This window comes from Salminus brasiliensis, chromosome 9 (assembly GCF_030463535.1).
Source record: "Salminus brasiliensis chromosome 9, fSalBra1.hap2, whole genome shotgun sequence".
NCBI classification, from domain to species: domain Eukaryota; kingdom Metazoa; phylum Chordata; class Actinopteri; order Characiformes; family Bryconidae; genus Salminus; species Salminus brasiliensis.
This window is the reverse complement of record NC_132886.1, coordinates 26,051,885-26,078,481: the sequence shown is the minus strand read 5'-3', so window position 1 is coordinate 26,078,481 and position 26,597 is coordinate 26,051,885. Positions and strand designations below refer to the sequence as shown.

Genomic DNA, 26,597 nt, shown 5'->3' with positions numbered 1-26,597 from the left:
GTGTGTGTGTGTATGTATGTGTGTTGTGGTGTACAGTCAGTAGGTAAACCCTTTAAAAGTTTGCAACAGTGTTTTCAGTGGGTGAAGATAAGCCCCTTAAAGGAGCAGTTCGGTTTAAAACAAACAAACAAAAAACCTTAAAAATGGTGGTCCGAAAGTGTTATTACAAACTCTTATGACCAAAGTAAAGCCCCTCCACTTTCCACAGAAGTCCCGGTAGTTACTGAACAATGCACCTTGTGTTAAGGGGTTAACACAATTCATCACTCACCTCAGATGTTGGGTATCTGACGTGTGCGTGTTTAGTTTAGAAAAGCTACTGGAAAAGCTACATACGTAGAATGACATGGGTAGACTTTTATCTTGACAAATTAGGTCATCTGTGCTCATGTCCCACTTTGTAGACCTCAATGACTGTAGAAAACATGGACGCCGTGGGTCCATTTCCCTCCGTTCTACAGAAATGAAGCCAAATTTGTCCACCATGTTGTCAAATTTGCAACCGGGGGTCTGCGTAGTAGAGAAAAGAGGACTTATTTAGTAGGTAGACCCACCCTCTGCTCCCAGACCAAGCTTGTCTCAGACTGCCTTCACTGAGCTTACAGCTCAAAAGTGCAGTTCATGTAAGTTCCACTACAACTCAGCTATTTCATTTAATAGACAGAATTGATTTAGGTTCTACAGACAAGCTCTTCCTGCCAAGGCGGTCAAAATAGGCGGAGCTACACATCAAACTGCAACCAGCCAGCAGAGGCTCTAGACCTGTGGTGGCTTCACTTTTCAAAGAGACGTTGTGCTGTGCCTGTTTACCACAGTCACTGGTAGTATCATCTCACTATGTGGAGGGATATCACACATACTGTGAGTAGATAAAAACAGTCCCAGTTACGGCTACGCCACCATTTAGCTCTGTGGAGAACGACGTGAGTTTTTTCAGGGGGAAACAAGCAATATTATGGATGTTTTAAGTGGGCTAAGAGATGATTTGGGGCATGTGTTGACCGAGACGAGACCGGTGACAGTCCAAGCCCAGTGTTTATTAGCAATGTTAGCCTGGCATCACCCATGCCAACCAAAGAAGCAATGTCGGATTATTAAACGTGTTCGTCTGCATCGGGAACAGTGATAAAAAATGGTAGCTTGATTTGTCACCAGATTGTTTTTTTGAAATGCATGTGGATGCGGTTGCGAAACCACTGGAATAAACAAGTGATAGTGGAAGGCTGTGCCTGGCGGGAGCGTTGGCCTCCGCCCTCGCCCACGCACAGTTCTTCGTTTTGTTAAAGATATAAGGGACGGGTTTCCCCCTTTTCTGGTGAGAGTCGGCTGAGTGGAACTGCAGGTCCAGCTCGGTGGTTTACTGAGACAGCTGTATCTTACCAGGATCGACGGGCTCTCCCGATCCAGTGTGAGTGGTGAGTAACAGCAAGTCTCATTGTGATTGTTGCGTGTGCTTTGTTTGTGTTGATAGTGAAAGTAAAGGGACCTTTTTATACAGAACATCTGGTGTGGAACCTGAGCAATTTGACGATCCTCCCTTTGATTCAAAATTTCACAAAACACAAGCAAACAAACCCCAGTTTACCTAATACTTACTCACAGTCATGTTTTTCACAGCAACTCCCAGTAGCCTGTACAGAGCAATCGGGGGCTTCATTTTTTGTTACACATTTTTTGTTGCATTGGATTCAGCAGACAGAGCTCTGCAGAGGGAACAGGTCATTAGAGGTTGTATGGATTTATTAGCTGAGAGTGAAGACTGATCCGTTAGTCAACTTTAGACTATTAAGATCTATTATTACTTATATTACTGCAACTGCAATTTTAGAGCTAAAGGGATGAGAAGGGAGTTCTGTACAGGTGGATACTGGAACATTACAGCAAGTGATTGTTGACAGATCAGGAACGAATGAGTCGTATCAGTAAAGTCACATCAACCAAAAAGGCGATGTTTTAGATGGTATAATCTGTGTAAGGCCTCACTATAGGATGTTCCCCTATAGAGAGCAACAAACATACAGAATTTGAAAGATTGATTTCTGCTTAGAATACACTTCTTTCTTTTTTATAGTGATGTTGAAGGCTTTTTTGCTGAGATTCCTCAGTCCAAGGGCTTCATAACATGGCGGTCATTTGTAATTCATGGACGTGAATTAAGTGAATGGTATGGTAATTGAGAAAGAAAATGTGCAAACCATTGGTATTCATTATTAGACGTTCTAATAAACCTGGTGATTACGGAGTCTGGTGGAAAGTTTTTGGGAAAGTCCATTTTACTCACAGTTTGCTCATATTTTTATTTTTATTACTTTTTTCTTTGTTTTGTACTACTGAGAGGGATGATGCAAGTTTTTCACTCATCTTTACACCTGTGTAATGTGACGTGACAATGACCGTGATCTGATTTTATTTTTAACAAAAGTTTCATTAATTAGGCCTCTTTTAGGTTTTGCTCAACTCTAAAAAGAGTTCAACACTTCAAAAATGAAGAATATTGGATTTAGGCATTTGCTAAAACATTGTTTCCACTTCATTCTTTTAGTTTTGTAGACATTTATTTACAATAAAACATTTAACATAGACAACAACAGAAATGGAAAACAGCTTTTTTTGATGCTACAGGATATGAATGCACTGCTATACAATTTCTGAGCATTTACTGTGTTTATATGCAAACTTTATTAGAAAAACAGCTCTCAAGTAACAGACCAGTTGTTTCTAAACCCAAGCAGCTAGTGTGAAATACAGTGTTGTGTTTACCCTGCAACACAGTTTAGTCCTGTGTGTATCAACTCAGTTTTATGCTGTGTGTGTATGTGTGTGTGTTTGGGGGGAGAAGGGTGTTATGCACGTTCGTTTTGTTCAATGTTGGCAACCAGTCCCTTGGTGTCAACAGTGTTACTAGCTCGTGCCGGGTTGTTAAAGTAAAGAGTGTTGTCGAACGTACACTCGCCGACCACTGGAAGGGTTGGCCTTTTAAAGAACAGGAAGGCGGCCAACCCTGCCACAGCAAGTATCACCAAGACAACTGCTACAGCAATGCCAGCGTAGCCATGAGGGGCTTCCTCCACGTGGGGCGCTGCAAAGGCAAAGGTGATTATTAGGAGGAGGACTATAGATATACAGTTAAAATCTGATGCTCTGGACGATTTCTGTAGCACTGTGGTACAGTAATATCATATACGTGTGTGGTATCATGTGGTAAACTATAGTAATTGTCCAAACTTAAAATAAGATGTGATTTTAGATTAACTGAATTTAGATAAACTGTTGATCCCAAGTGAAATTGCAGCAATAGAGTAGAGATACATGCAATTGTCTATAAATAGACACGTATTAGCCAAAAAAAGGGGGTTGGGCATATTTCCTAATAAGATTAAACAATGCTAATACTGAGTAGGGCCTCATTTTGCTCTCAAAGCAACCTAATTTCTTCGTGACACAGATTCCACAAGACGTTGGGCATTCCTTTGAGATTCTGGTCGGAAACAATTCTCAAACAGGCTAAGGCATTCAAGCGACGACTGATTGGTATTAACAGCCCAAAGTGTGCCAAGAAAAAAGCTCCATTCACACCATTACACTACCTCCACTAGCCTGGACTGTTGACTCAAGACAGGTTGGGTCAATAGCTCCATGCTGTTGTTCAGCAGAAACAGACATTCATAAGACCAGGCTATGTTTTTCTAGTCTTAAACTTTACAGTGCTTTGGTGAGCCTGTGTCCACTGCAGCCTCATCTTTCTGTTCTTGGCTGACAGAAGGGAAACCTGGCATGGTCTTCTGCTGTTGTAGCCCATTTGCCTCAAGGTTTAACGTGCTATGCATCTTCAGGAGAGTCACACTTATCAATTTAGGAATTTGTATGACACCAACAACCATCCCACAATCAAAATCACATCTTTCTGATGGTTAATGTGAACATGACCTGAAGCAGCTGGCATGTAGCTGTATGATTTTGTGCATTGTGCTGCTGCCAGACGATTGACTAATTAGACTGACTGCATGAATGACTTGGTTTTCCTAATAAGGTGCAATAAAGTTCACTGTATATTTATTTAGGCCCTGTTCATTTGGGCCTCCTGTCCACATGAAAACGCTGTTGCTGTTCACTGTTTTCAGTGCTATTGTGTGGACGGGGAAAACGAAGCTTTAGGAAAGCGCTGACGTCACAACGCATGCATGTTTCTGGCTGAATCAAGCTTTAGTTTAGTCATTTTGTGACTAAGAATTTATGGATTTACATGGATAATAGAGTGTGTAGTTTAGTCTCAGTGTTTTCTTCCTCTTGTGTGGTGTTTTCATGGCTCTGTTTATGAAGCACTATCCCTCCCCATAAAGGGCTAGAATGTGCATCCAAGCATTTCCTCTCTGTGTGGATGAAAATATCTTTGAAAACGGAGGGAGGAAAACCTGGGGACTGGGGACTTACAAAACATTTCCACATTTTAGTAGTTTAGTACTTCTATAGTTTATATATATTTTTCCTATATACTATACTTTATATTAGGGGACTTTTGCGGAATCATCTGAATGTTTCTGGGTTGTTCATTATTTTTCTTGTCTCAGCTTTTGACTATAAATTGTGTATAATTGTTTTGTGTTTTTGTTTGCATATTAGTCCTTAGCATGAACTAGCCCCCTAACATTTTGATATTGATTGTTGAGAAACATGTAAAAATAAGGCAGGTGTGCTATTTGTTTTTTTCATGTTAAAAGATTAAACAACTATTCATTAGAGTGGCCACATTTTTGTACTTACCAACATCTGGTTGCTTCTCAGTTGGTGGTATAACTGAAAGGAAAATGCACAGGTATGCACTAAGTTAGATGAAAGAGCCTTTCTTGCAGAGTTAGAAATCTATAAATGCTGTATGTTCTTTATGTGCAGTTCATAAAGTCTAGATTTGCTACAGATCATAAGAAGCACATTGGATGGATTGAGAGACTGACCTTTTTCAGTTTTGCAAATGTAGGCCCTGTAGCCACTGCAATGGGTATTAAACCATAAGCCACTGTCTGATCTGGCCTCTACGCAGTCACCGTAAGTACTGGGCATTCGGGGTGCCCAGTTAGTATAGTCCACCACCAGATTATCAATCCACATCCAATCACCTGTAAGAGGAGATAGACACATATTGTAATGCACTGTTTTACTTACGTGGAGTCCACTTTGGATACCCTTTCATTTATGTTAGCCTCGCCCCTGTATACTCAGCAGAGGCAAGATTGAGTTTCACAAGGTTTCAAACCTGCATGGCTACGATGCATGCCAACCCAGAACGATTTGGAATCATCTTGTAGGATCTCAAGATTCCTCTGGATAAACGCGCCTTCCGGCGCATCCTCCACACTGACTAACGATGCGCCTGTAAATACAGTCAAATAGTTTTTGGATCATACATAAGCAGCGGCAAAATACCAGTATTAATGCAGCTCCAACATAGCCTTTTCAAAAAGCCAACATATACACAAAATTCAGTTATATGAAGTGACTATACTGGCTTACCCATTCTCATACACTCCACTGTAGCATGGGCCCAGTTCTCACTCTTGGAGGCCATGAAAGCATAACAGTGTCCTCGAAAAGGGATCCAAGTTTTGTGTCTCTTTGGTTCAGGGCAGATTCCTGGGAGCTGAGGGGGCTCCGTAGGGGCAATATCTGCAAATAAGGGATTCAATTAAGGACGTAAAAGCAGCATTATGAGAGAAGTGGTATTTCTTGCTCCGGGGCTCCACCTACAGTCGAAAGTGTAATTAGCACTCTGAGCCACCCATGAAAGACATGCTTTACACATGCATTTCTGGACAAGAGTATTGGGACATTTGCTTATTCACAGTTTCTCTAGAAATCAAGGGTATTAAAAAAGAGTTTATCCAGCTTTTGTTGGAGTAACTTTCTGTACTTGTCCATGGAAGGTTTTGTACTAGATTTTGGAGCATTGCTGTGAGGATTGTATTAAATGTATGTTGTGCCTCATTACAATACACTGTATGTGCTATTGCCTCATTACATTACATTATGCACTTAGTGACACCTGCTCATTCAGTGTTTCTTGTAATATCAAGGGTATTAAAAAGAGTTCATCCTCCTTTTGTTGGGGTAACTGTGTCTACACAGCATTGCTGTGAGGATTTGTTTGCATTCATTAACAAAAGCGTTAGTGAGGTCAAGATGTTGGATGATCACCACTTTACCTTATCCCCAACTCATTCCAAAAGTACTGGATGAAGCACCATCAATCATTCCAGAGAACACAGTTCCACTGCTCTACAGTTCAATGCTGGGGGGGTCAGGCTCACGCCTTCCATTAGGATGCTCCCAATAAATTTAGTGTTTAATGTTAATCAGCTCCAAGGAGTCCTACTCTATTGGTAATATTTTTACAGGGGCCAGACAAGCTGTGTGTGCATTTGCACATCTGTATCAACAATGGGTACTACTTAAAGAAGCTGAATGCATTCATTTTAAGGGTTGTCCATGAACATCTGGACATATAATGTAAATAAGTCTCTTGGTCTTGATCTATAGTGTCTTGGTCTGACGGTTGGGTTGACGTTGGCCTACTTTTTATGCACTGCCATACTGTTTACCCCAGAGGCCTCACCAATACGATGTGTTTTGTTGTGTGTGGATTCCAGCAAGAGCAGCTGCTACCTTATTGGCAGCCCGAAGGAGGTTCAAATGATTGAATTGATTTATTTATTTTAATTTATTTATGAAAGGTTCTTTCGGGTACACATATACCAATATTCTGGCACCTTTACAGATCATCAGTAATCTAAAATAAATGTAGCTGCTGATAAATGTATTAAATTATTAGACCACAGTGGTCTAATACTCTACAAATCCTACATAGTTGGGGAGTAAAACATGTGCAGGTAGAACGAGCCCTAGCAGATACCTGAGGAGCGCTTGCAGAGAGAGTAGTAGGTGTTGCTGCATTCTGCTGTTTTCCAAGTTCCATCTGTGTCAATGTACACACAGGCCAGGTTCCTCTTTGGCTCCCCCGTTGCCCATTTGCTGTAGCGCAGAAGCCAGTTGTCCACCCAGCGGTACCGTCCATTTGTCTGCGGACCACAGAGCAGGTCAGCATGCATACTCCATTAAGACTAAAATTAATTAGCGCCCAACTGACTTTTTTACAGCAAGAAGTGATCAGTGTGCATACCAGGTTGCTGTTGAGGCCGATCCACACTGGCTCTTTGAATCCGCCGAACCTGAGCGTGGTCAGAGCTTGGGTGATGGAGTCCAGCACACTGGCTAAGTCAGCATCGTCTGCCTTACACTGCCTCCTGGCCTCGTCCCAGCTCATCTTCTCTGTCTGCAGCCTATACGAGTTATTTCCCAGTGCGAAATAGGCCTTCGGGGACACTGTTGTTGCTTGAACTTGTATCTGAGAGTCTGAGGTAGATCAGGCACACATTATGGTAGAAATGGAAGGGAATGAGATGATATCAGATCAGATGATAATGTGTGTGTTGCCAAATATGACCATATGATATCTGTTTGCAACGTTGGCTGTAAGTCTAACTGGATCACAGACCCATTGACTCGCCAGCTGGACTTACCAATATTTCTCTTACAGATGAAACCTCGCTTCTCGCTGCAGTCTTCAACCTTCCACATGCCTGTAATCCTGCTTGGTTCCTTCACCATAATGACGCAGTCGAACTGCAGGTGATGAAGTATACAAGTACACAATTTACTGAGCTCAGAGAATGATGTACAATGTTAAAGACAGACAAAAGGGATTCGATCTCATTAGATCAGAGTATAGAACTCATACTATTGTGAAGTGTGTGTGTTCAATCATAGGTGTGCACAAGCGTAAGCCACAAATCAGCAGAACAAGACATTTGAGTGCCAGTCAAGCCATAGGTAAGTGTTCCTATGTTTTATGATGGCACTTAGAAATGCAGAGTTTTCCACATCCTTCTAGAATAACTATGAGACGATGTGGAACACAGAACCAGTGGATAAAAATAAGCAAGCTAGTGAAGTTTTAGGAGGAATCCTAAAACTGAGGAATCAAAAAAGCTGGACAAGCAACAGAATGCATTATTAATATACTGCAAATAAATTCATTTGGCAACTTCACGAATTAAAGAAGGGAACAGCATCAAAACACATGCTAAGACAGCATTCCAAGATCCAAGGACGGTAATGACGACATGCTGCGTAAGTGCCGTGTAAGAAAGTATGACAGGACATGTTCCAGTTGAGGAAAGCGATTCCAAAGGATTACACTCAAGAATGACAAATGCATTGAGTGAAAAACTCCTAGGAAAAGACATGTGGAAGACCTACCTGCACATATTCTAAATCTTCTAAATCAGTCCACAAACTCTGAAATGGAGAAAAAAAGAAGGTCAACCACCAGGGTTTCTACTGGAGCTCCTGGAGTGCATAGAAAAAAACAAAAGCTGTAGGATGACTCCCATAAAGCCAGATTAAAAATGAGAGATTTTGTTCTCAATAAGGAATATAAAAGGAAAAAACATGAGAATTCATGTTTTAAGATTGGCCCACATCAGAGGCAAGTGTAGTCATAATCTGACTAGAAACGTTTGCACAAATTTGTGGAAGACCTACCCTTTTATCCCTGTCATGGCCCCACATTGGCAGAATGAAATCATCGGCCTGTATTAAACAAAAGTAATAACAGATATTCAGAATTAGGAACCTTTACATACGCTGCATTCAATGGATGCTAATAACAGTATGTGTAAAAAATGGAGGGAACATGGAGAACATAAAAAGTTCTTCTTGTTTGAAAAGAACACTGGTTATTGTCTTCAGAGCCAGATTTACGAAATGCTGAATTTTTCAAGGCAGAATGTCTGAAGGCTGTATGTTTTGACTTCACTGCAGTTGGGAAATTGGGGTGTGCCAGTCATAAATGAAAGAGTCCGGAACAAAGATGGATATGCCCAGACGACACAGGCAAGACGTTTTATCCAGGTGTATACAGTGAGCACAAAAAGAAAGCTCTAAGCTCAGAATGTCAAAGCAGAAGCCAAGAAAACGAACGGTTGAGCTGCAACACTGCTGAGAAGAATAGAGTGAGGATGAGCTACAGGGACAGTGCTTAGAACATCTTAACATCTTATGATCACCTTTTGTTTCTTGTTTCTTTGTACCAGATCCGCAAACACCAAGACCCTGTTTTAACCAGGTCACTTCGTGTGCCTTGAGCGTCGGGATTATATGTGGATAAGGCCGAGCCACATAAAAACACAAGTGTAACGATCACTCAAACCACTTCAGGAGGTGCATTTGATGCCGTGACACATTCCACAACCAAAATACCTTCCCATGCAGTACGTCACTGGGTACATGATTCGTTTCTGTGAGGAGCATGAACACGGAGGACGATGGCATGTAAAAGTTGGAGGCAGCATCCATCTCAGCACAGGAAGAGGCTCAACAGATGAACAAGTGGTCGCTGCGTAACAAGCGGGTTCGCATATTCCGTCCCACACAGCAGTCGGATTTACCAGAAACGCATTTGACCACCCAGTGTAAATGCATGTGGCTAAAATCTTATCAGGATACGATCCAGATACTAGTCACATGAAGGGATCAGGTGTAAACTGGGCCTGTATCATGTGCATCAGACATCCCAGTGCCAGCTTAATAAGCTAACTATTTACAGTCATGGGACTGGACTTGGACTGGAGTTCCCCTTTAAAAAGAAAAAAGGTGATATTGAAAAAAGGTGATATTGTCTTGACTAAAAACATCTACTTGTGGTTCTGGAAGATTCAGGAGGGCGTTTCAGAAACCACCCTTTTCCCCAAAATGCACAAACAGAAATACGGTGCAGCCGCAAACCGTATTTTGTTCTTAATTTTGTATAAACTTCTAATGCAGCGTTCCATTAACCTCGAAAGATGGATGTTGGAGCTTGGAATGATGTCACGCCTGAGTTTACTGTGTTGCTCAGGTGTTTAACCTTCCTGTAATTATACACTATTTCAAAATATTTCCAAAAACAATTAACTAAAGACTTTAGAGTTTACCATAATTGGTCATCTCACTTTTAATGCCCCAGGTTAGCATTGTTAGCACTGTACCAAGTTAGCACAGTTAGCGAAACGAGTTGATAACAACGCAATATATGGTAGTATTTCTGCGCATCCAAGCACTATGGAAACATGTCCACAGATTGAAGTTTGGCGGTATTGTGTGTGTGTGACTTATTTAATGTGATCTAAATAGATAATAGTAGTATAACAACTTGTATAATCCTACAGCTTTTATTACTGTTGGTGTGCGTTGCAGCCATCTTGTGTTTTAAACTCGGGGGTTGGAAAAATTCAGAAATTCCGACATCCTAATTCAAATGGAATGCCGCATGACTAACATTTGTTTATTTTGCAACCTATTTATTTAAATATTGGTTCATTTTCAGACTTTTGTCTTAGTTGACTTGAACTTGAGCTCCTCCTACAGTACAAATGATAGGCTTGGCTAGCAGCATAAACACCACAGCACAGGCTTGCTTTTTCCCTTTCAGTCAAACTCAGCATGCCACTAAACTCCCAAGTACGTGACTTCACTAATCAGTGAGCTCCCACTGCACGCCCTCCCTGTGGCTTTTAGACACAGAACAGAAATCTGACACGTCAGACGTTTTTTACATAATCACAAAAAAAGACAAACCAAACATCGACAGGTTCATGCAGATCTTTTAAAAGAAAATAGACAAATCTATCTGATCATAATGTGTTTGAGAATGATTACTGTTAAAGACGAAGCATGGAAGTATTAACACTGCATGTACAGACATAAAACTGTTTGATGTATCTAGAAAATGTCCCAAATCAACTCCTGAAGCTCAGATGTTCGTTTGGCTCACTGCTTTGTGATGTAAATCTGTGTCTAAAAACTGTGATATATGTATAAACATTAGAGGACTGCATTTTTCTCAAAATGAGGACAGCTATAATTCCAACATCCATTTAGCTTTGGTACCTCTTACAACACCTAGCAAGTTCTGGAACCCTTTTGGCAGTGGCCAAACAAATAGTTACTACCTTATTTCCCATGCCATGTTCTACCAATACAAAAAACTGTATATAGTAGATTTGTGGCCAGACTATTTCATGTTGCTTTGGACAGATGAAACTTAAATCTTAAGATGTTTTTGATAGTAAGGGCTTCTTCATTGTACAACTGTGAAGTAGTTTCCTGTAGGTCCCGTGATGACATTTTAGGATTGTTAGAGATTTCTTTATGCACCTTGTGGTCTGCTCTTGGACTAAACCTGCTAGGACGGCCTGACCTGGCCATGGCTGGCAGCTGGTTTACTTGTAAATATTTAGTGGACAGTGAAACAGCTGATTTCTAATTGTTCTGAGATGTTTTAAAATCCCTTCCCAGACTCACCTGCATCTACAAGCTTCTTTTGAATGTCTCAGAGAGCTCTTTGGATCTCACCATGATACCACTCACTTCAACAATCAAGAGCAAACCAAACTAAATGTCTGATGTTTAAAGACAGGCTCCTCCACAATCCTTTCTAACCATGTTCAAATCATCTGCTGCTGATGTGGACCTGATTCTAATTCTGGGAATTTTAAGTGCCAATACATGTGGAAGTGTCCTAATGTTTTCCTCACAAGAAAATTGTATTTCTATGAATTACCTTTTAGAAGTGATTTATAAAGGGATTAAAATATGTATATATATTTCTTCAGTTGTATTAGTTTAGTTATATCACCTCCATCTCTCAATATTGTTGTCCGTTTATATATATATTATATATTATTAAATATGATATAGGTTTTCCTGTGGTGTCCTGTTTTTTTCACATGATTGTATGTGTACTCTGTAAGGTGGTGTAAGATGATGTGTAAGTGTATGTGTATTTAATGGATAAAGGGTACTTACGTCTGCTCCGTATGATCTGCGCCCGTCTGGAATCGACGTTGGATGACCTTTGGCCCAGTTGGTGAAAGAAACACCTTTCCCGTCAGTCCACAGAAAGCGCATCTCCCAGTTGACATCATTCAAGCCAATCCACACATCATCAGCTGCGCTGAGCATCATGGTTGTGAGGAATGCTGGAAAAACAAGTATGGTTTTAACAAACCAGGCCTGAGGCCTGAAGCTTCAAATCATATTTTGGTAGTGAATTTACTGTGAAATCAGTACAAACTAGGGGTGGGAGATAAGAAAAATAAATATCATCAAAAGTCATTTTAATGATACACAGCATTTATTGCGATACAGGAGATTGCAGGTATTAGTAGTGGCAGTTTCTTAAAAAGTACTATGCAAATTCTCTTCCATACTTAGTACAGTGATTTTATTCATAACATGCTACACTTCATCTAAGTGTGTGTGTAATGTAACATGCAGTTAAACAGTGTTCTTTAAGCATGATAACAAAATCTATCATGATTCAATAAAATATCATTATATTGCCCACCATTAGTACAAATCTCCCTTACCTGTTTCAGTTGAACATTACACAGTACCACATACTAGCCATAGTAAAGTCTTAGGCAGTATTCAGTGTTCATTTGTTTATTTGTTATTCCAATGATATTTATTATTTTAAACACTAGAAAAAGATCTGACATGACATTTCTTTCCTCCAGACCTCATACTTGTATGTACACGGCCCAAAACCTTTTATATTAAAGTTCAGGGCTCACCTTGTTCTGCATGACTTTGAATGGACACGAGATTGCCTCCTTGAGAGATGCAGTATTGCCGAGCATCATGCCATGTTTTCTCACTGTCCGTCCCTACATATTTATAACACTGGGGAAAAAGCCAAATTACATTACATGAGAAATTACAGCTTGCAGTATTATTTTAGGTAGATTACATGTGCAATGCTAATTGTAGAGTACACTTTTAAAAGTAAAGGTGCTACAAAAGAATCTTTAAGCAATGCCATATAGAACTATAGAAGAGAGTAGTGGGTAGAGGTGTGTGAGTGTGAACAATCTTTACAGAGGTTATTTAAGCCTTTAAAAGTATGTTTTATAAGAGTGTTTTCTTTGCATTCAAATATCTCAATTATCAAAAATGGTTCTTTAGTGGCATCGGTCATTTTGCTAAAGCGTTGCACCTATTTTCTAATCAACATGTGTAATGGGAACTTTAGAAATACACATACTTTTCCATGGAAAGAGGTCCATTCAGGGGCACAACCTCCTTTTGGTACATTAGTAGGTGCTACTGTGCCGCTGACAAAGTCGAGGCTTCTTTTACAGATAGAGGGCAACGGTACTCCACAGTTGATATCGTTCCAGAATCCTGACAGAGAGATATGGTGTGATGTATCCCCAACCTTGGTATATAATCTTTAAAAGTTAATAACTGTGATTAACTAAAAAATAGAAGAAGCAGAAAAATCTTACCCATGTTCCTGTAAATGGTAACACAATTTTCGTCATTGTTGGCAAAGTTTGGTTCGTTGTGGTTCCATGCTGTATAGACAACCGGGGAACCATCCACCCAACTAAGTGAATACATAAGGGAGTTTTAAAATAATTGAAATAAAAAAATTATATATATTATTACCCATTTAGTATTACCACTTTAGAAGTGTTACCTAAAGGATTTATCCAGTGCCACTGTCATTCCAATATAGAACTGATCTTCAGAGCCTCGTAAAATCTGGGAATCAGGGAATTCACAAAACAGCTTGCTTCACCACATCTGCAATTCTACATCACCATTGCCATTAGAGATTAGGACGTTTAGACAGTTTGGCCACCCGTAGTTAAAATGTCTGCTACTAGGAATAGCTAAGTGACTACAGGATGATTTGATTTCCATAACGTTATGATTAAATATTTATTTAATATCGTCAGTAAGATTTCACTTTTTTAGTTTCAGTGCTTAGTAACACCTAAGGTTGCCTCCTTGAGAGATGCAGTAATGTCAAGCATCTTGCCCTTTTTGGCAAGTATCACAGCTTATAAATGTTTTCTGTATTTTTTGACAGCTAAGAGTCTTTCAATTCTTGTTTGGAAGATTTTTGCCCATTTTTCCTTGCAAATGGCCTCTGGTTCTGAGAGATTCTGGAGCTGCCTTGCATGTACTGCTCTTTCACAATCTATACGATGTTGAGGCTGAGGGACTGTGAGGGCCATGGCAAAACCTTCAACATGTGCCTCTTGTCCGTTGTAGATTTTCATGTGTGTTTAGGATCTCTATCCTGCTGTAGAAGCCATCCCCTTTTCATCTTCAGCTTTCTTTATAGACAGTGTAGTTCCTGCTTCCAGACTTTGCTGGTATTTAATTGAATCCATTCTTCCCTCTAACAGTGAAATGCTCCCTGTAGCACTGGCTGCAACACAAACCCTAAGCATGATCGATCCACTCCCATGCTTAACAGTTGGAGAGGGGTTCTGCAGCAGTTTTTTTTAACATGCTGAACTGTGTGGTGAGGACACAGAAAAGGTTTTGTTCTGATGACTCTACTATGAGGGTCATATTAGTGCAGGTGTTGCTGCACAGCAGAATAGTACATCACTACTCCAGAGTCTGCTAAGGGTCTTTTGCAGTCAAACAGCATTTCTTTGGATTTTTGCTCAGAAGCCTGTGGCCTGTTGGGACAGGGAGTTTTTTTTAAAGTTTTGAAATCTGCGACACTTGATCTTCCTTAATGATGACTGTAAACAGTTCATAGCCCTAATAAGCTAAGTAATATGAGAACTCTTGGGGGTGTCCAAACTTTTTACATGCTTTTTTCACACTTTACCTGTTTCCATATAAACTTCCTCTCAGTCTGGCCAGTTATAACAATGAGGTCAGAATGGTTCTTCTTGCAATATGCACGAGCGTCTTCCATAGATAGGCGATCATTATTAATAAAGTACTGGCTACCATTAAACTGGATCCAGCCATCATCAGTGACATTAAACTCCGCTATGGACACACAAAGAGACACACACTTCAGCTTGCAGTGGAAACGTCACATTTTATGTGAAGTGTGAAAATGCATGAAAATCATGAAACAACTGTAAAAAAATCTGGATAATACAAAACTCATCTATTACCTTGAGGGGCATTCGTAGGGGGTGCTTTTGGAGTTGTGCCTGCAAATATTCAATGATAAAATTTTCGGATGTAATATGCAATCAACGTAGAATGCTCATGGCTGTAGAGTCATTATCATACTAAAATTCATCACTTTTTAATTAGATTTTTTTTGTACATTTTAAAAACCTCAGCTAAGAAAAATATGATAATAATATTATAATAATATTTACAGTACAACAGTGCACGCAAATTCAAATTCTGCATGTTCCAGTGTCCAGTTTATTCAGCCAGATTGTAAATCAAAGAGATTTACAGTAACATATGTATTTTTTGTACTCATGTCTTTGACTTATCAGTTATCAGTTCTGTTCTTTAGGTCCTCATCGGAAGTCAGTTTCTGACCACACAATACCAGTCAGCTGGATATTTTTGGTTGGCAGACTATTCCAAAGGAATTTGCGATGCTCTTTTCAACCCAGTCTTCAGGCATCCTCTTACATCCTCTTATCTTATACTTTCCTTAGTATTACCACTATACTATACATACAGTGTGTGTGTGTGTATCTATCTATCTATCTATCTATATATATATATATATATATATATATATATATATATATATATATATAAATATAATTTCTCCCAAATTTGGATCGCCAATTATCGATTATTATTATTATTATTATATGCTCCTGACACTGCCAACGTCAACACGCTTGGAGGGAAACAGGCAGTGAGTTCCCGGCTTGGCCAGCAGAAGCCAGTGCCAGCCAGCATTGTGCTGGAGTGATGTGTGGAGAAAGTGCCATCTACCCACCCTGAAGTAAGCAAGACCAATTGGCTGCCGGCAGCTAGCAGCATGACCGAGAGTCAAACCAGCGACCTTCTAGTCATAGTGTCAGTGTCTAATTCCACTGGACCACTCTGGGCCCTTTATCATGGTATTTAAAGATATTTACAATACAATACAAGACATTTATAGCGATACACATGATTTCAGACAAAATGCGTCAGTAGTGACAGATTCTTAAAAGATACTAACAGTTAACAAAGAACGCGTGTGTGTCTGTGTATATGTGTGTATGCTGCCTACCCAATCGTATCTGGCAGATCCAATCATTGTAGACCTCACAAGCCCTATCATTCCACCTATGGCCATAGTAGAAACTAGCTTCCGCGCAGTGCTCAATGTCATTGTAGTTATTGGGCTCCCCATAGTTCCAGTTATCATAGTTTGACTAACATGTTAAAACACACACACATCAGAGAACACATCAGAAACACAAAATATAACAAATATAAATAAGCATACATCACTGCTGTCTAATGTAAAACATGTATTAGTTTTCGCTATGGCTGGAACACTGCAGTTGCTCTGTACAATGTCTATATAATTCTGGATGAATGGACCAATAGAAATGCTCTACATTACTTGAAATAAAAACCTTTTTACTGGACTTCAATTAAAAGTTAGGAAAGGGTCTTTCTTCCTTTCGGAGATTCATGTTTTTCATTGGACATCGATGACATGCAATTCAGAACAATATTCTTCTACATTCTAATTACAAAAATTTTGAATCTATTTTAAAATACAAACCAAATATATTTAAACAGAAGCATCTTTGCGGATACTTCTGATAAGCTAATTGTTCAAATTTTATTTATTAATATTTGTGTAACCAGGGCGGAGAGGCTTGGTCACTGTATAACTGGGTATCCGCTAGTCAACACTTGGGGTTTATGGTTAAAGATGCTTTAATTTCACCTCATCTAAAAAGAATAGAAAAGATTAAGTGAATAAGAGTGATGAAAAACAAACTCACTGGACTTTCATCAGACCACACAAAGCCAACATTAGCATCCAGAGAGTTAAAGCCAATCCATGCAGGATCGCCACCCCCACCATACCTAGAAGACACATAAATAACACATAGACATTTTGCATTTTTTTTGCACATAGACATCCATCTCGTTCATTACACTAATACAAATGCCAATAACAACAGTGAGATGCCTGTGGTTTAGATCTTCCTAGGTCTTTAACTTCGGATCTTGAATCCAGTATCCAGTCCTGGATTTTATCTTATCCTAAAAATAAAGGTGCTTCAAATTGTTCTTTGAGTGATTCCATAGAAGAACACACTTTTGGTCCCATGAAGAGCCAGGTTTGCAGTAGAGATGTATAGTAGAGAAGTGAAAAACCTTTAAACGTTTACATCAATATATGATTCTTTAGATGTTTAAAAGGTTCTTCACCCTTTATAACCATTTTAAGCATTTTTTTTAGTTTAGTGTTATACCTAAGAGTGACTACAGGTTTAGAACCTGGACTCAAGGTCTGGAGTTGAAGACCTCTGAACTACAGAAAAGAGAGATACTCAAAAGTTCAAAAAGTAAACATTTGTGCAACTACAAAAAGTCTAGATGCACTTACGGTAGCTTATCGGTTTCATCTTCAGAGTGGAAGCTAGCTAAATCACCTCCAATGGATCTGCAGTAATCACGAGCCTCAAACCATGTCTTCTTTTCATCGACTTTAGACTTATATACCTGAGGATCAAAAGTGAGAGGTCTGCTGCATGAAGAGGTCTGTGTGTATTAGTGTACTGCTGAAAGCAGTCTCTAATGTTGTTACATTCAAAACCTGCATGTGTTTGCATGTATGTCTGCCTGCCTGTATGTGTGTGTGTTTGTGTATAAGTGTGATCATACCCGAATACAATTGCCTGAATCTTTTTTGATCCATTTAGGTGGGCAACTGAGAGGTTGTGTCGTAGGAGGCTCTTTGGTTGTAGTAACGCCCTCTGCCAGTTTCTTGCAAATGTATTTCTGTTTGGTGTCACAAGGCTGTATGTCCCACAATCCTGCTGAAGTCCCGGTTTGCACTGCAACACAGCCCTGGCGACGATCTAAAGGTATAGAAAAAGACAACAGAATAAGTGCAATCTTTTGTGACTCTAAGCCAGAGAAGCAAGTGCCTCTTCACAGCATAACCTCCATATGCAGTATCATGCAAAAAGTTTCAGGCATCTGCATCAACTAGAATTAAAAAAGATACGTATCTGGGCCCTGTTTCATCTTAACTGGCAGAGGGAGTGTTCAATGTGAGCTGTTAAGGACAATCTTTATACTAAGATGTTTTTGGGAAAGCCGGCCCTGGCCAGTAAGCATTACTGCATTTTAATCAATCAATCAATCAATCAAACGATCAACCAGTTAACTTTTATTTAACCTCAGAGTAGGGCTCCGAGTGGCTTAGTGGTCTAATGCGCTAATGCAGGTCTCAAGTTTGAATCCTGAGTCACACTGATTTTCATGTGGAAAATTAGAAAAATTACTTCCTGAAATTCTTTTTTTTTTTGCTGTGAAACTGCCGTTTTGGAGATACAAGGATTTTAACAGTGATGTTACAAATATGTTTACAAGTGTGATATTTCAAACTACAGATGATATTGGTTTATAGTAAGAGAGGTAGTAAAGGTAAGTGAAGTTCTACACACCTGGCAGTCCCACATTAAAATGCGTAAACGTCACTGTGTCCTTGTTGGTCCACTGGAAGCGGTCAGCTCGTTCTGTATTGGACAGACCAATCCAGAAATATTTCTCAGGCCGTAGGCCAACCAGGCTGACCAGGAAAGCATTTTCGTACCTAACAGAAGAAATCATTACCACACACACAGTCAGGACAAGAGTAAGAACAAGATCTCAAGGTCTAGGCTACATGCATCCCTTGTATATATATCCTCACTGTCATGGCAAAAGCTTGTATCTCCATTTTTGTTGTTTTTGCACTTTTGTTATAATTAGAAGCTGGGAGTTGTTCTTTATGTTGTGTCAATTTGTGATGAATGGACCAATAGAAATGCTCCAAAAGGATGTGGAATTTTCATTAACTACTAAATTTTTGGAGATATGAAGTTTTTGTCTGTCAGGGGCAATTTGCTCAATGTGATTTTAGGTTAGAGTAAAAGGCCTCAATATGCACTGACATGCAGATAAGCAGCATCTGTATAAAAACCTGAGCATCTGAACAAAGTATGCCTTACCTGCCAGAAACATGTACTAGGCTTGCTGCACTCTGCCCACATGCTGTTTTGGCCTCGTTGAAGTTTTTGGCTTCTACAGAAATCCTGTAACAGTAAGAGCTGTACCTGATCCAACCCTGGGGGACCACAGAAATCAGTACCTATTTAGTCTGTGACTTTACAGATATGTTATTGTACTGATTATTGTTTATTAACCCCTTAAAACACCTATAGCCCCTGGTGGGCTGAATGTATTATGACAAACACAGAAGTGCACAGAAGTCCCTGCTGTAGTTACTGAGTAATAGAGTGTAATATGCCTTGCTGCTTAAAAAAATACAGTCTTTAACTTTAGTTTTAGAAATGCCATCCCAGTGAACAGCATTAACTACACCAGCAGCAGCACAGAGTCACATGGCAATTTTTCATGAATGTTGGAATACACTGATGCAGACTTTCAAAAGCACTCATCATCAGCATTTTCTTCCGGTAATGAGCTCTGACCCTGTGACTGAAGAAGGTGTTTTTCACAACTTCATTGTTTCTGGAACAACGAGTCAGCATTCCAAAGTAAGTCATATAGTCCACTACAGAAATGGATTCCCTATGATCGTTTTTTGTTCCCTGCGTCTGCGTCACGAGAAATAATCACATCCTTCAACTCATTTTCTCACTAAACAACATTTTGTTCAAAGGAAGTGCAGTGTCAGCTGCCCTCTGGACCAGAGGGCTCTGATAATTTCACTGTAAATTAAGGAGAAGAGAGTAGAATCAAGTGTTGAAAGTGTTATGAAGTGGAGGAAAAGGCATTTTCCCTGATTGATAGTCTAAATTCATACCACTCATATGAAATGGACAAACTAATGTGCAGAGTTCAAGAAGCCTAACAAATCTCTATCTCTGTTTTTCAAGAAATGTGTTTTTCTCTTTTGGCTTATCCTTCTCTTTGTCTTATTGTTGTACAGAGTGAGTTTCTTATTCAGATATCGATACACATATACAGAAATCCCACATGGGTGGGATTTCAAAGGCGAAATGGTCAAACGGAGGCTGGATCTCTTTTTAAGAAGTATGTGGGTGAAGTAGAGGGTCTGTGACTCACAGCGGGGCATCCAGGGCTGATGACTTCAGGTGATCCTGCAGGTTTGCTGGAAGCTTTCTTCTTACAGATGAAGTCATGCTCCTTTTCACACATGTGGTCTGCCCATTTTCCGTCCTGCGGCATCATAGGAAAAGAACACACAGTTACTTCTGGGACTGGAATTAAGAGAAATGTGAAATGTATAGGAAGTGGTGGGAATTCTACAGATACTTAATGCTGGACGTACCTTTCCTTTCATGAGGACACAGTCCTCTCTGAGGTTAGTGGCATGTGAAGGTTCTCCCACCAGCCACTTGGCAAAGGTAACATGGGTTCTATCAGACCATTCAAACAAATTCTGAGTCTTCTGGTCATTCAGACCTATCCATAATTCATCAGTGGGCACTGGGGGACATAGAAACACACAAATGCATTAAAAACCTCTGGCACGTGTAAGTCGTGAGGATGAGCTATAAGCTCTATAATATCTCTATAAGCATAGAGAAGCTGAGAGGGATAAGGTATGTATGCATGTTGTGTCAAAGTATATGACCAAAACACGAGTTCTCAAAGTCCTACACCAAAGTGATAAGCTATAAGCAACAAAGTCTGTTAACATTTGGCTAAGGTTGATCCTAAGGTTGAGCTAACCCTGATCCTGGACACCCCCTGCACATTTTAGTGGTCATTCACTCTACCACACTACCTTGAACTGGGGATCTTCTTGTTAATTGGCTGATTAGTTGGATCATGTATGTTGGAAGCAGGGCAAACACTAACTAATGTGCAGGACATGCATGCATGGGGTCTTCTGCTTTATCTAAATCGCTGCTTAATCTGCTTAATTCCACAATAAAACCATATTTTTCATTCAAATTGTCTGCCTGGAAATTCCTACATATGTGTACACCTACCGTAGCCACTCTGTGAGATGATAAAGCTGTGCTCCTCAATGTTGTGAATGCTGGCCAGGTCTGCTCCATCTTTATGACAGGCTGCCAATGCGTCTCTCCACATCATCTTACTACGGCGGATAGAGTAGCAGTGTCCTGAATACGGCACCCATGCAGCTGGGCAGAAACTGGGCTGATCTTTACCTAACAAACACAAACACACACACACACACACACACATATATATATGGTGTGTATATGTACATGGTTGAAATGGCCATTGTTTTACGCAGTGTGTGTACTTGCATGTCTTACCCACAGAAGGCGTAATGGTAGTGGAGTTTCCTTTGCGGCAGATGTAGCCCAGTTTCTTACTGCAGCCCATGCTCTCCCACTTAGATGCCTTCCCAGCATTCAGTGCCACACAGTTCAGGCCAGGCTCCAGTGAAGGGTGGCCTGTAGAGTTTCAACACCTTTTCTCAAACAGGTTTTGTATGAGAGTGTATGCTGTGTGTAAAGTTTAAGCTAGTGTGCGTGCTCACCTGGAGCCCAGTTCAGATATCTGAATGGGTTTCCATTGCTCCATTGCCAGCCACTTTCAAAGTCTAGACTATTCAGTCCAATCCACAGAGCAGAGCCAAGTGCATTAGTCAAACCTGCAAAAAGACAGCATGTACAATATGCATTACATACAAAGCATACCTATTAACCACTTAAAATGCAGGTTTATTATTCAGTTATTATTATTATTATTATTATTATTAATATTATTATTATTATTATTATTCAGTAACTACAGATCATTGTTATGTAACTACTATGGAACTAATATCTATCTATAAGCTATATACTTATGAAAGTTAGGATATCTTGAAGTTTAAGGGGAAAGCAGAATATCGTCTCTGTCACCTAAAAACCTTGTATCTCCATTTTTGCAGTTTTTCACCTTTTGACATTATGTTAATATTAAGTTGGCAGTTGTTCTTTATATTGTTTCAAAATGTCATGATCAACAGACCAATAGAAATGCTTCACTGACTTCTATCGAAAGTTAAGGTTTTTTCCTTCTCCTATAAAGTTGCCTCTCTGGACATACAAGGTTTTTGGGCACCAGCAACAATATGCTCAACAATTATGTGTATTAATGGCCTTTAAGAGTTACTTAACGTTTGCTGGTAACTGGATTTATGTGTATGTGTGTGTATGTGTGCCTGTACCTGAAATGTACGTTTGCTCGTGCAGCTCTACAATACTGAGCAGATCGGCACCTTGCTGCTGGCAGCTCTTACGAGCCTGGTGCCAGGTCAGGACTGACTGAGTGTTCCTTTGATACACCACACCAGTTATCGGATCACTGTCCCAACCCGACGTTGCTGTTAAATACAAACAGATATACAGACAAATTGATACACAGATAGACAGACAGACACATTAACTGAGAACGAGAAAAGAGCAAAACCCCCATTTGCACACATCTGCAATACGACAGGAAAATAGAGAGCACAGGAAACAACTTCACAGGAAGTGTGTGTATCAGCAGGTCAGCCCCCAGACCTGATTTTGGGCCTGACCCTCGTTTTATGGCCCTAATACAAGACAGAGCAAAACAGGAAAAATCAGCTTTTTCAACTACCGCAGCACTTTTGTCTTTGCCTAGCTGTCACTTGTTGTGCGGTCTCTGCTCCCTTAGCTCCTCTTGTAAAATTCCTATCATTCCAATCAGACATGTCCAACATGTATCCTTGGAAATGTATTGAATCCCTGATGCTTATAACACTTGGTGACCCTAATTACGGACATTAAAATCAAACACAAATCTAAACCTGATGCACAAGCCATCCAATTAAACAGGACAAATTACACTCTCTTCTAAGGAAACATGCAGTGGGTCAAGGCTCTTTAAGTTCACATAAAAGCATACTGTGTATCATCAAAATTTAGCACAATTCAATAACATAAGGTCAAATTGCCCATCCCAAGTATGATACTACGTTTGAATCAGCATTCCAGGACATCTTACATTTGGTGGGACAGAAACCCCATTTCTTGTCCTTGCTGTAGTCCGTCTCTGTTGCGCACCACAGCTGCCCATCTGACCGACCATCCAGGGTGCACTCAGCATACCACTTTTCCTCAAACTTGAAGGGAAACTGACAGGGGACCCCGAAAGCATTGCCGCTAATGGTGAACATCTCTGCAGAAAATAACCAGTGAGAGGTTAGGAGACTGTTGTTAAGATAGCTAAGATCAATTTTACCCCCCAAGAACTGCATGCTTTACATCATGTATGCAATGTAGAGTAACAATCACTAAGGTAAACCTAAGGGTCAAAAACATACAAAGACTGACATCATTGCTGTCAGGCAAAAACTTCATAACTCCAAAATATCAACTTTTAAGTAGAAGGAATTTCGTTCTTAACTTATAATGGAGGTCAATGTAAAAATATTTTAGTCCAATTCATTTTGGAGCATTTCTATTGGCTAGGTCATCCTGAAATGTAAGTTTATGAGCAACTTCTCATAAAGTGAAAAATGTCAAAAATTGACATACAAGCTTTTTGTGTGACAGCAGCAATATGCTTTTTATAGTTACGTAAATGCATAGATTATAACTGAGGGACATCTGAAGGTCATGCATTCAACCACTCAACATCACCAGCCTGACATCCGTTCCCAGTTCCAGGCACTCAAAAACTGACACTCCAATCATTCATTCCTCTGTAAGTCTTTTGTTTTACCTTTGATAGCAATATAAAGAGACCGCTCCTGTGTAAGCTTCTGTTTCAGTACTGATATGTCTCCTATACATCAAATCTGGTCCTGGGGGGAATGATTTGGTCATTTCCCTGCTCAAACATACCTCATTCTCCTCAGTTAACACATTAACAACCCCAGGGCCACTTTGGTGGGCTTGAACTTTTATTGCACACTCCTATACCTTCAGAATAAGGCTTGGTGGTATTGCAGTCACTGCAGTTGCAGAATAATAACAGAATTGGTTCATCACCAAGTTCAGATGTGACAGAAGAGCAGGGAAATCAGTAAATCTGCTTGACCTGTCTTTCTACACCATTCTACACCAGTCTGAGGTCAGGAACTAACTACCAACACACAAAACTAGTCAGACAGTTGTGAAACCCATCTCTCAGTACAACGGAGCTCATACCTTGGTATCCCCTAGAGCACAGATTTTCCTTGGTGCCGTATATCTGCCAGCGGCTCCAGGAACCGGTCCCTGTGTACAGCAGGATGTTGGGCTCATGGCGATTTCCATAGTTGAAATGCAAGGGCTGATTTTTCAGGCCAAAAAGGGTCTCGTTCTTGCACTCCCACGTCTGCATGGGACTGAGCTCGTTGCACGGGAGCAGCATAACCCTCACCCATTCTTTGAGGTCTTGAGCACCCAGGCAGAGTTTGTGGGAGATGCTCAGGACCCGAGAAGACGAGATCCAGCGGAAGCGTTGGGCTTCCGAGGACGGGTCGCAGTCAGCAGCCTGAGCGATGTTGGGGTTCACCACCTTCACACACTTGTTGTGAGCCTCGTTGTAGATGAGGAACGCACTGGTGTCTGTATGAAGAGGATAGGGAAGACAGAATATGAACTACATCATAGAATATGCCTCTTAAAAACTTACTCAATATATTACATTAGTATATTACATTATTACAACACATTATGCATCATTATAATTACATTATTACAACACAAGTTTTCTCCTGAAAACGATCAATTCTGAAGATTCAGTTTGTTATGGTATCTTCCAGCATATTCTTCATCACGACACTGATCATTTTTTTACAATTTAAAATTCTCAATTCTAAATTCTCAATTCTAAATTCCAGTGCTATAAATGTAATCCCAGAATCCCAGCTATTGCCATACATACCTAGTTGAACAGTGTAGTCCAAAGCCATGCAGAGGCACAGCAGCACAAACAGAGGGAAGCTGAGCTTCTTCATATTTGTGCTTCAGCTCAGAATCCAAGAGGAATAATCCAGGGAGGGAGTGTGTCCTTATGTGTTCTGGGCTTCTGCTCAGGCCCAGTGTGGGACTAACACACACCTCTCACTGGGTTTAAAGTTGTAGTGTGTGTCCTTTTTGGGGGTGGGAGTTAAATACAGGAACAATGTGGCACTCCATGTGTTTCCCCAATGTGCAAAGTGTATATCTTTAGTACATTTGTAGAGTTATCTCTTCTGCACACACACACACACACACACACACACACATATGCAAACAGACTTAATAAATGTTTTTGTCATCTTTTGATTTTTTTATTTATTATTGTTTTTTTAATTTATTATTTTATCTTTGTATGAATGAATAAATGGGTGCCTGTAGTAACCTGGAGTAACCATATGTCAGTACATGTGTAACATTAACAGTTAAGCTTAGATTTTTGTCATTTTGTTTGCATTTTTCACCTACAATTGAATGCTAATAGTACTGTATATGTATCACATTCTCTACACCCCCTTAGAAATGGGGTTTTCCAAGGACTCCTTAGTACAGGCAATGAATGACACCTCCAAAAATCCCATCAATGCATTAATAGTTATCTGTCTGGTAAAACAGTTATTCATATGAATGGTAAACCTTGTATCTTTTCTATACTACTATTTATATAAATACAGCACCAAAAGATTCACTAGTGTTATGAGTCAGAAACCCATCGATATAGAACCCTCTTTTATGCTTAGGGTGTATTTAAATCAGAGCCTAATGGGTATGGATATGTCAGTCAAACAATTTTAGCTGATTCAACTATTCAGCGTCAACTTGCAAATGGTAATGGACTCAGTCTCCCAGAGGTAATGGTAATGAACTGACGTATTTGATGCTACTGTGGTTTAGATTGGGAAGGAAGGTTAGATAAATATAGACACCCTATAACAAACGTTTATGCACATATAGAGATGTGTGCTTACAAACACTTTCACCCCCTTAAAATAAGCCAGTTTTCAAAAAGAGCAAATTGTAATTGCAAAAAAAAAAAAAAAAAAAAATTCAGCTGATTCCTACTTGAACAGACACAGTATAAACTCAAATTGAGTTTGAGCAAACTCAATGCAAACTCGGTGCTAACTTACATCTAGGCCCCTTAAGTAAGTGTAAATGAACCAAGTGAACCCTAGGTTTATTATTCAGTTAATAATCTTTATGCAGAAAGTCCTGTGACAGTTTAAAGCATCATATCTTGATGAAACATTAAATGATGTTAATTATGGCAATAACATAGATCTGAAAGTGAAAAAGTGTGGGCTACAGGTCTAAAAGGTTAAGATTTGAAGATTTATGTTTTAAAAATGTTTGTTTTTTTAATTTAAAATCTGTAACTTTCCACCAGTTTTTGATTATGTCCAAAGATTTTACTCCACTCTTTTTCTTTGTGTGTGTATTTATGCAGTATTTACAGTACATACAGCATATATGCAGATGTGTGTTAACCCCACGTCTTTCAGGAAGTGAAACAAACAGAAAAAAACTAAAATTAGAATCAGAATTAGAATCATGCAGGAATTTCACGTTTTTTGTTTTGCGAAAACAAGCATCCAATTCTCAGTATTCTGCTGTGATTTTAGA

General features: G+C 39.8%; 1 protein-coding gene and 1 long non-coding RNA gene across 3 annotated transcripts; one reads left to right on the top strand and one right to left on the bottom strand.

Moving 5' to 3' along the window:
- The first annotated feature begins 1,361 nt into the window (after positions 1-1,361).
- On the top strand, positions 1,362-9,533 carry LOC140562412 (uncharacterized). The gene is made up of 3 exons (XR_011980141.1): positions 1,362-1,415; positions 7,589-7,680; positions 9,147-9,533. It is a non-coding gene; the product is annotated as an uncharacterized lncRNA (long non-coding RNA).
- On the bottom strand, positions 2,554-25,043 carry mrc1a (mannose receptor, C type 1a). Of its 2 annotated transcripts, XM_072688036.1 has the most exons (32): positions 24,901-25,043; positions 24,180-24,581; positions 23,032-23,205; positions 22,229-22,384; positions 21,554-21,667; positions 21,327-21,467; positions 21,033-21,215; positions 20,366-20,523; positions 20,140-20,253; positions 19,059-19,174; positions 18,513-18,661; positions 17,725-17,921; positions 17,447-17,562; positions 16,836-16,920; positions 16,106-16,250; positions 15,030-15,068; positions 14,732-14,898; positions 13,577-13,641; positions 13,383-13,483; positions 13,139-13,278; positions 12,669-12,777; positions 11,899-12,071; positions 8,596-8,643; positions 8,311-8,349; positions 7,572-7,674; positions 7,172-7,404; positions 6,905-7,070; positions 5,509-5,661; positions 5,252-5,368; positions 4,953-5,114; positions 4,762-4,794; positions 2,554-3,079 (listed from the first exon to the last, which is right to left on the bottom strand). In XM_072688036.1, the coding sequence occupies exons 1-32, from the start codon at positions 24,971-24,973 to the stop codon at positions 2,844-2,846; spliced, it is 4,407 nt and encodes a 1,468-aa protein (XP_072544137.1). In that variant the 5' UTR covers positions 24,974-25,043; the 3' UTR covers positions 2,554-2,843. The 2 variants fall into 2 exon arrangements, with proteins under 2 accessions (XP_072544137.1, XP_072544139.1); XM_072688038.1 differs by lacking the exons at positions 8,311-8,349; positions 8,596-8,643.
- Between the last annotated feature and the right edge of the window lie 1,554 nt (positions 25,044-26,597).